The following is a 9678-nucleotide window of genomic DNA, read 5'->3' as shown; positions in this document are numbered from 1 at the left end:
GGGAATTTACACTCGACCACTCTCACCTGCAGCCCCATACCCACACTCCTCTTACTTTTCCTCTACATCTTAGAGGACATCTTGCCACCTTAATTATATGACTGCAGCTCCTAGATTCTAATACCCTATGGGTAGGTGTGTGTCTGGCTTACCCTAGTATCTCCACTACTAATCCTGGGTCTTCCACAGAGCAGATGCTCAGTGCATAGAGAAGAAATGAGCCAGTGAACACAGATAATTATTTATTCAGATTTAATTTTTCTTACATTCACGAAGAAGCCAAGGAAATCCAAGTAGGGTGTATATATTTTTTAAATTTTACAGAGTAGACTGAGTATGTATAAGGCAGGAATTAAGTATTTTTTAATTTCTTTATCTCACATATCTTACGGTGAATTCACATTTCTAAATAAATACTTACTCCACTGCTGTTATTATGTCCCAATTTACAAAATAGAATGGATTTCCCAATCTGAATAAAAAACAAGACTCTTACACCTAAACTATATAAACAGCAATATATGTGACTACGACTCATAAACTTGGATGCTGAAGTTCATTCAACCATCCATTAAAAGGAACATTTGAACAATTCTAAAAGGAAACAGAGATAAATCTCCAAGTCACCCAATAAAACAGAAACTCACTACTAAGAATGCTGACTACTCTCTTCAAACAGTGAAGAATGGGCCTCATGCTACACAAGGCAGGGGAAGCTGCTGCACAGGGCAGATGACTGGCCCAGCCCAGCCACCACCCCCCTACCCCCGCCCCAGGCCCTGGCTGCAACTCATGCTCAGACTCCCTCTTCCTCCTCTCTCAAAGCTGCTTCACGAAGGGATGGGTAGGAAATGCGAACTCTTGCATTGACCCTGACCACATGCTCCAGGACCTTCACATAGCTGGTTTCAGCCAGGGCCCTTGGACCCCACAGGAACTCGTAGCGTGCAGGATCACTGCCGGGTACCTTCCGGTACTCCAGGTAGTTCTCCTGCACCCACTCTTGGGTGAGCAGTTTCCTGGGCTCCCCATAGACACTGTGCTCCCTCCCATCATACACATCCATCACACTCAGCTCCTCCCAGATTTCCTCCTCAGATGCGGAGTCGCCCTCCATTGCGATAGTGCCCAGGACGATTATCAAGAGGCCTGTCTTGGGAAAGATATGATTACCACCCAGCAGGCCATCGTAGGAGAGGCCCAGGCAGGTGACAAGGGTGTAGGTGTTGCTGGTGGGGTCCACTTCCTTCACGTCAATGCCAAAGATCATCTTCAGGGACTCAGAGGCTTTGCCGAAGATCACAGGAAAGCAGTGCTTGTAATTTTTGATGACTCTCTCCAGCATTTCTGCCTTTGTGACCAGCTCCTTGGCTCGATACTTGAGGAGCAGAAAATGAACCAACTCATCCACCTTCTTACTGAGTGCTTCTCGGAACAAGGACTCTGGGTCAGGAGAGGTGCTTGGCCCCTCCTCTTCTTGGCTGCTGGAACCCTCATTGGGTTGCCTCCAGCAAGTGAAGTTGACGGTAGAGGGTAAGGCGGAGGCTCCCTGAGGACTCTGGGGAGGACCTGTTGACCCAGCAGCAGGCACTTCCTCCAGGGTGCCAGGGACCAGAGGAGAGGAGGAGGAGGCAGCAGCCTCCTGCTCCTCAGTAGCAGGAGCCTGCGCACCCACTAGGCCCAGGGCCTCTTCTTGGGCCTCAACGCCTTCCTCAGGCTTGCAGTGCTGACTCTTCTGCTCAAGAGACATGATGACTCTGGTCAGGGCAGCAGGTGGGAGTGTAGGCAAAAGCTGGGCAGTGGGGACCCACAGGCCTGGGGAGAGAGGGAGCATGTGAGAGGCCTCAGCTGAGAACCGAATCTTGGAGGCTCTAACAAAGGCTTACTTACAGACCTTCTCCTTGGTGCTCCTCTGTGATCTCCAAGGAATCCTGTCCTCCGGGTTGGCCTATCTCCTGAGAACCTAAAGGAGGAAGTGAGAGAGCACCTCAGGGTATAGCCGGCCAGCAGAGGTCGATTCTGCAGGACTAACAGGAGGTGAGGTCAGACTCTCTGGAGTTCCACGTGTCCTATGCCAAGTGGGGCCCTTGGTGTGCATTCAGGGCAAACATTCACTGCTGGCACAGCCTGTGCACCCTCTGCTCTGTGACTTGAGGACACAAGTCTCAGACCAAGGCCTCATTGCCTTGTTCCTGGAGCTCCTAGGAGATGAATCCATGGGCCCTTAGGGTGCCGACTATAAGCACAGCCCCAGTCCCTCAGTGCTATCAAGAGGGCAGGCTGGACTCTGTGAGGTCCCCACTCTCATAGAGTGGATGGTCCACTCTGTGGTCACTCAGGGCCCTCACATTTCTCCAGGCAGGGCCTGGATTCCACCGTTTTGCTGGCCTGAGAAATTCAGATCAAGCACTCACATGCCTGAGAGGAAACAGGACATGAGGGGCCCCACATCTGGCCACATGTGCCTAGGTCCTCTGAAGAATGACAGCAAGAGATGTCAAAATTCATTGGAACCCATGTGTCCTGGGTGAGGAGCCTGCTTGGTCCTCACCTCAACTCCTGGCAGAGCCTGGGACCCTCCCTCTACTGACCTGGGTGCAGCCCCTCAGACCAAGGCCTCCCCCTCCGTGACATCAGTGATCCCAGGACAAGAGAGGGACCTCAGCAGACAGCCAAGCCCATGCTCTCTGGGGTGACAACAGGAGCAAGGCTGATTTCTGTGGAGTCGTCGTCTGCGTTCTGGCCCTGTGGTACCCTCAATCTTCCCTCACATTCCTCACCAGGACTCTTGGCAGATCCTGGGACCACTGTGTCTGTTGACCAGATAGAGGTCTGTGTTGACCTGAGTAACCCTCTGAGAACAAGGTCCTAACCTCACTGAGATCTGCAATCAGAAATGAGGAGCCACATCCTGTCACCCCTGTGCGGGGAGTCCACAGCTGACCCCTTTGGTCCTGGGGTGAGGGTTCTGATGGCCTCCTGTGGGTCACTCATGTTTGCTCCCAACGGGGCCTGCCCTTCCTCAACCCCCAACCCCCTGAGATGAGCAGATATTGCCCCTTTACTCCAAGACCTCATCTTCCTGAAGGTTCTCCAACTTCCTGCCTATGGTACAAGTAAGATTGGCACATAAGGCCATCCCTGCTCTGGTCCCCCCGAGCTAAGAACAGGGGACAGCCAGACTCTGCGGGGTCCCGTCTTTCTGAGCCACAGGTATCCTCAGACCATAGCCCTCTCCTCTCTGTGACCTCGAAGGTGCAGGAAGCATGAGCTACATGTGGCTACCTTGCTCAGGACCTCCCAGGGCCCAGGTGTCCACTGATCTGGAATGCAAGGACCCCTGAGTCCTCCCTCGTCTTCCTTTCCTTGATCCTGGAAGGGCTGGAACCCACCCCTCTGCTGACCTGAGTCACCATCCCTTGGATTCTCGAGGCTAAAAGAGGAGGCACCTCATTCTCAGACGGGGTGGGGTGGGCTCCCTGCCTTGGGATGCTGGGTCTCCTGAGTCCTTCCTCGTCTCCCAGGAGAGCCAGGGTCCTCCCTCTGCTACCCTGAGGCTCTGCTCATGATACCAAGTCCCTTCCCTCCTTCAGCCCTGGATGTGGATGTCAAGATCCGAGTGCCTGATCATTCCCAGGTCTTCCGTCGGTTGACTGCAGGAGAAAAAATGGATTCTGCAGAACGGAATTGGGGATGGGGTTGAGGATCTGGATGGTGGGGGGATGCTGGAATGTGAAAGGGGTGGGAATGTAGGTCCCTCAATTCCCTCTCAGGGTCCTGATTCTGATGCCAGGCAGAGCCTGGGCCCTGCCTTGGGCACACCAAGCTGTGACTCGAGTCCCCTGTGGCTTTAGTGGCAGTGGGAGCTGGGACGGCCTAGCCTGAGTCTTCCCCCGGGTGGTCCAGGGCTGGCAGCAGGGGCTGAGCTCGATTGTTTGGGGTCCTCTATCTGGAGTGGGGGCCTCCTCAGTCCTTCATCAGAGTCTCACCTTGCCTCGTCACAGAGCTTGGGCCTGCTCTCCTCAGTCAATCTCAATTATCCCCTCAGGACCATGCCCTCGATTCTCTCTGACCCCCAAAACGTCCCAGCACCAAGTCTGGGGTTTCCCTGGATTGATAGCAGAAGGGGAACTGGATTCTGCCTGGTGAGGTTGGAGGGCAAGGAATGGGAAATGGGGCAGCGAAGTGGTAGGGGATTTGTGGGAATGGGGGTTAGAGTGGGATCTTGGGGGACCTCAGTTCCCTCTCAGGTTTCTGACTTTGATTCCTGGCAGATCCTGGGCCATGCCCTCTCCTAACCAGCCCTGCCCTGATCACACCAACCTCTGACTCCAGAGTCTCCTGTGGCTTAAACAAACGGGTTGCAACAGGGGCGGTGGTGGGGAGCAGCCCAGCCTGAGAAGTCGGCCTCCTGGGTGGTCCAGGGCTGGCAGTAGGGATGGTGCTGGATTAATTGGGGCCCTCTATCTGGGGGGGGGCCCTTCTGAGACCTCCCTCAGCCTCTCACCTTGCCTCCTCAGAGCCTGGGCTCACTTCTCTCTGCTGATGTCAAGCTCCCCCTAAGGAGAACCTTGCTTCTCTCTAACTCCCAATGAGCAAGTCAGTGGCGTCACATTCGGGTACCAGGGACTTTCCTGGATTGACAGCAGGGGCTGAACTGTATTCTGCCAGGGTGGGGGTTCCGGTGGGAGGGGTGTGGGTGGAAAGGCAGAGCGGAAGGAGATCTGGGTTGAGGTATAGGAGTGGTGGATAGGGGTGGGAATGGCAATGAAGTGGGGGTGGGTCATGAGAGTGGGGATTGCAGTGGACTCTTGGAGGCCCTCAGCCCTCCCTGAGATTCCTGACCTTGATGCCTGGCAGAGCCCAGATAGTGCCCTCTCCTAAGCATCCCTTCCATGGTCACACCACGCTCTGACTCCAGAGTCTCCTGTGGGGACCGGGTGTGGGGACAGGTGGTGGTGGGGTGGGAAGCTGGAGGCGGCGGCCTAGCCTGAGAAGTCAGCCTCCGCGATGGTCCAGGGCTGGGACCTTCTATCAGGGATAAGGGTGTCCTGAATCCTCCCTCAGAGTCTGACTGCCTGCTCACAAAGCCTGGGCCCCCTTCTGTCTGACAATCTCAAGCCGTTCTTCAGAACCAGAACCTCGCTTCCCTCTAATCCCCAATGCACAAGTCAGTGGCATCACATCCGGCCACCCAGGGCTTGCCTGGATTGAAAGCAGGGGTGTAACCAGATTCTGCACGGATGGGGATGAAGGTGGGGGGCATGAGGCTGGTGGGGGGTGTTGGGGAGCATAGGGGCACAGGTGGGGGATGGGGGTACAGATGGGGTTGGGAGTGCGGATGGGAATGGGAACAGGGTAGGGGATAGGAATGGGGTGGGGGACGCTCCACCCTCTCCTAGGGTCCTGATGTTGAAGGTTAGCAAAGCCTGTCCCCACCAGTCTTGCACTGATTACACCAAGCTCTGACTGAACAGTCCCCTGCGGCTTAAGCGGCAGTGGAGTGGTGGGCCCCAGACTCAGATGTCCGCCCACGAGTGACCCAGGGCTGAAAGCAGGAGTGGTGCTAGATTATTTGGGGTCATCCATCTGCAGTGGGGAGGGTCTCCCGAGTCCTCCCTCAGCTTCTCACCTTGCCACCTCAGAGAGCCTGGGCCGGCTTCCCTCTGCCAAGCCCAAGCTGCCTGTCAGACCAAGAAGCTAGCTTCTCTCTAACCCCCAATGCGCAAGTCACTGGCATCACATCCGGGCACCTGGGGCTTCCCTGGGTTGAAAGTGGAACTGGAACCCGATTCAGCCTGGATGGGAGTAGAGGTTTTGGGGTGGGGATATGAGGGCAGTGATTCAGCCTGGATAGGGGTAGAGGTTTGGGGGTGGGGATATCAGGGTGGTGGGAGTTTGGGGAGGATAGGAGTACTGGTGGGGAATGGGGGTGTAGATGGGGTTGGGAGTGTGGATGAAAATGGGAACGGGGTGGGGGACCCTCAGCCCTCTCTTACAGTCCTGAGGTTGACGCCTGGCAGAGCCTGCCCTCACCAGTCTTGCACAGATCCCCCCAAGCTCTGACTCGAGAGTCGCCTGTGACTTCAGAGGCAGTGGAGTGGCGGGTGACCCAGACTCAGAAGTCTGCCCACGGGTGGCCCAGGGCTGGCAGCAGGAATGGTGCGGGATTATTTGGGGTCGTTTATCTGGGGTGGGGGCCTCCTAAGTCCTCCCTCAGCATCTCACCTTCACTCCTCAAAGGGCCTGGCCCGCTTCCCTCCGCCAATCCCAAGCTCCCTGTCAGACAGAGAAGCTCGCTTCTCTCTGACCCCCAACGCGCAAGTCATTGGCTCACATCCGGGCACCTGGGGCGTCCTGGGGTTGAAAGCGGAAGCAGAACCCGATTCAGCGTGGATGGCAGTGGGAGGGATGAGGATGGTGGAGGGGGCAGGCTTTTTGGGGTGGGAGACGGCGGTATGAGGATGGTGGTGGATTGGGGAGGATGGATGGGGTGCTGCAGAGGGATGGGAGTGTGGATGGGTTTGGGAGTGCGAATGGGAATGGGAAAGGGAACAGCGTGAGGGATGGGAAGGGGGTGGGGGATAGGAATAGGGGTGGGATAAGCTCAGCCCTCTCTTATGGTCCTGAGGTTGATGCCCGGCAGAGCCTGCCCTAACCAGTCTTGCACTGATCACCCCAAGCTGTGACTCCAGAGTCCCCAGCGACTTCAGAGGCAGTGGCGTGGTGGGTGCCCCACACTCAGAAGTCCACCCACGGGTGGTCCAGGGCTGGCAGCAGGAGTGGTCCAGGATTATTTGGGGTCGCCTATCTGGGGTGGGGGCCTCCTGAGTCCTCCCTCAGCATCTCACCTTGACTCCTCACAGGGCCTGGCCCGCTTCCCCCCACCAGTCCCAAGGTACCGGTCAGACAAAGAAGCTTCTCTCTAACCCCCAATGCGCAAGTCAGTGGCATCACATCCGGGCACCTGGGACTTCCTTGGGTTGAAAGTGGAAGCGTGGATGGGAGTGGGAGGGGTGACGTTGGTGGAGGGAGCGGGTATTTTTGTGTGGGAGATGGTGGTATGAGGGTGGTGGGGGGTTGGGGAGGATAGGGTTGCTGGTGGGGGATGGGGGATGGAGGGTTGTGAATGGGAATGGAAACGGGGGGGGATGGGAATGGAGGTGGGGGATGGGAATAGGGGTGCGGTAAGCTCAGCCTTCTCTCATGCTCCTGAGGTTGATGCCCGGCAGAGCCTGCCTTCACTAGTCTTGCACTGATCACCCCAAGCTCTGACTCGAGTCCCCTGAAACTTCAGAGGCAGTGGGGTGGTGGGTGCCCCAGACTCAGAAGTCCGCCCATGGGTGGCCCAGGGCTGGCAGCAGGAGTGGTCTGGGACTATTTGGGGTCGTCTATCTCGGATGGGGACTCCTGAGTCCTCCCTCAGCATCTCATCTTCACTCCTCACAGGACCTGGCCCCCTTCCCTTGCCAATCCCAAAGTGCCGGTCAGAGAAGCTCGCTTCTCTCTAACCCCCAGTGTGCAAGTCAGTGGCCTCACATCCGGGCACCTGGGGCTTTCCTGGGTTAAAAGCAGAAGCGGAACCCGAATCAGCATGGATGGGGGAGGGAGGGGTGACGGTGGAGGGGGTGGGAATTTTGGGGTGGGAGACGGTGGTATGAAGGTGGTGGGGTGTTGGGGAATATACCTGGGCTAGTGGGGGATGGGATTGTGGATGGTTTTTAGGAGTTCGAATGCGAACAGGGTGGGGGTGGGAATGGGGGTGGGGAAGGGGAATAGGGTTGGGGGACATTCAGCCCTCTCTTTTGGTTGTGAGGTTGGTGCCTGGCCAACCTTTCCCCCGCCCATCTTGCATTGATCACACCATACTCTGATTCCAGAGTGCCCTTCGACTTCAGAGGCAGTGAGGTGGTGGGTGCCCCAGACTCAGAAGTCTGCCCACAGGTGGCCCAGGGCTGGCAACAGGAGTGGTCCGGGATTATCTGGGGTCGTCTATCTGGGGTGGGGGCCTCCTGAGTCCTCCCTCAGCGTCACACCTTGACTCCTCACAGGGCCTGGCCCGCTTCCCTCTGCCAATCCCAAGGTGCCAGTCACACAGAGCAGCTCACTTCTCTCTAACCCCCAATGCAAAAGTCAGTGGCATCACGTCCAGGCACCTGGGGCTTCCTTGGGTTGGAAATGGAAGCGGAGCCTGATTCAACGTGGATGGGGGTGGGAGGGGTGACGTTGGTGGAGGGGGCGGGTATTTTTGGGTATAAGATGGCGGTATGAGTGTGCTGGGGGGTTGGGGAGGATAGGGGTTAGTGGGGGATAGGGGTGTGAATGGGTTTGGGAATGCGAATGGGAATGCGAACAGGGTGGAGGATGGGAATCAGGGAAGGGGAATAGGGTTGGGGTACGTTCAGCCCTCTCTTTTGGTCGTGAGGTTGATGCCTGGCCGACCCAGCCCCCACGAGTCTTGCACTGATCACTACATACTCTGACTCCAGAGTCCCCTGAGACTTCTGAGGCAGTGGGGGTGGTGGGTGCTCCAGACTCAGAAATCCGCCCATGGGTAACGAAGGGCTGGCAGCAGGAGTGGTGCGGGATTATTTGGGGTCATCTATCTGGAGTGGGGACTCCTGAGTCCTCCCTCAGCGTCTCACCTTCACTCCTCACAGGGCCTGGTCCGCTTCCCTCCGCCAAGCCCAAGGTGCCAGTCAGACAGAGAAGCTCGCTTCTCTCTAACCTCCAATGTGCAAATCAGTGGCATCACATCCGGGCACCTGGGACTTCCTTTGGTTGAAAGCGGAAGCGGAGCCCGAATCAGCGTGGATGGGGGTGGGAGGGGTTAGGTTTGTGGAGGGGTGGGGTATTTTTGTGTGGGAGATGGTGGTATGAGGGTGGTAGGGGGTTGGGGAGAATAGGATTGCTGGTGGGGGTGGGAGAGTGAAAGAGTTGTGAATGGGAATGGAAACGGGGTGGGGGATGGGAAAGGAGGTGGGGGATGGGAACAGGTGTGGGGTAAGCTCAGCCCCCTCTTATGGTCCTGAGGTTGATGCCGGGCAGAGCCTGCTCTCACCAGTCTTGCACTGGTCACCCCAAGCTCTGATTCCAGAGTCCCCTGCGACTTCAGAGGCAGTGGGGTGGTGGGTGCCCCAGACTCAGAAGTCCGCCCACGGGTGGCCCAGGCCTGGCAGCAGGGGTGGTCCGGGATTATTTGGGGTCGTCTACGTGGAGTAGGGGCCTGCTGAGTCCTCCCTCAGCGTCTCACCTTGACTCCTCCCAGGGCCTGTCCCGTTTCCCTCCGCCAACCCCAAGCTGCCGGTCACACAGAGAAGCTCGCTTCTCTCTTAACCGGCAGTGCGCAAGTCAGTGGCCTCACATCCGGGCACCTGGGACTTTCTTGGGTTGAAAGCGGAAGCGGAACCCGATTCAACGTGGATGGGGGAGGGAGAGGTGACGTTGTGGAGGGGGCGGGAACTTTTGTGTGGGAGATGGCGGTATGAAAGTGGTGGGGGGTTGGGGAATATACCGACGCTGGTGGGGGATGGGAGTGTGGATGGGTTTGGGAGTACGAATGGGAATGGAAACGGGCTGGGGGATGGGAATGCGGGTGGGGGATGGGAATGCGGGTGGGGGATGGGAATAGGAGTGGGGTACGCTCACTCCTCCCTTATGGTCCTGAGGTTGATGCCC

General features: G+C 57.1%; 1 protein-coding gene across 3 annotated transcripts; it reads right to left on the bottom strand.

Moving 5' to 3' along the window:
• Positions 1-229: 229 nt before the first annotated feature.
• Positions 230-6868, bottom strand: MAGEA4 (MAGE family member A4). 3 transcript variants are annotated; one of them, XM_065537924.1, is made up of 3 exons: positions 6852-6868; positions 1895-1963; positions 230-1815 (listed from the first exon to the last, which is right to left on the bottom strand). In XM_065537924.1, exon 3 carries the CDS (start codon positions 1748-1750, stop codon positions 797-799), a length of 954 nt encoding a protein of 317 aa, XP_065393996.1. In that variant the 5' UTR covers positions 1751-1815; positions 1895-1963; positions 6852-6868; the 3' UTR covers positions 230-796. The 3 variants fall into 3 exon arrangements, with proteins under 3 accessions (XP_065393996.1, XP_045239863.1, XP_045239864.1); XM_045383928.2 differs by lacking the exon at positions 6852-6868 and adding an exon at positions 6229-6247; XM_045383929.2 differs by lacking the exon at positions 6852-6868 and having other exon boundaries at positions 1891-1963.
• Positions 6869-9678: the final 2810 nt, after the last annotated feature.

The sequence above is a fragment of the Macaca fascicularis genome, chromosome X (assembly GCF_037993035.2).
Source record: "Macaca fascicularis isolate 582-1 chromosome X, T2T-MFA8v1.1".
Lineage (NCBI taxonomy): Eukaryota > Metazoa > Chordata > Mammalia > Primates > Cercopithecidae > Macaca > Macaca fascicularis.
This window is presented reverse-complemented; position numbering and strand designations above follow the sequence as displayed.

Bases quoted from the DNA above. Each gene is read 5' to 3' on its own strand.
- MAGEA4 (XM_065537924.1), bottom strand. From the start codon at position 1,750: ATGTCTCTTGAGCAGAAGAGTCAGCACTGCAAGCCTGAGGAAGGCGTT.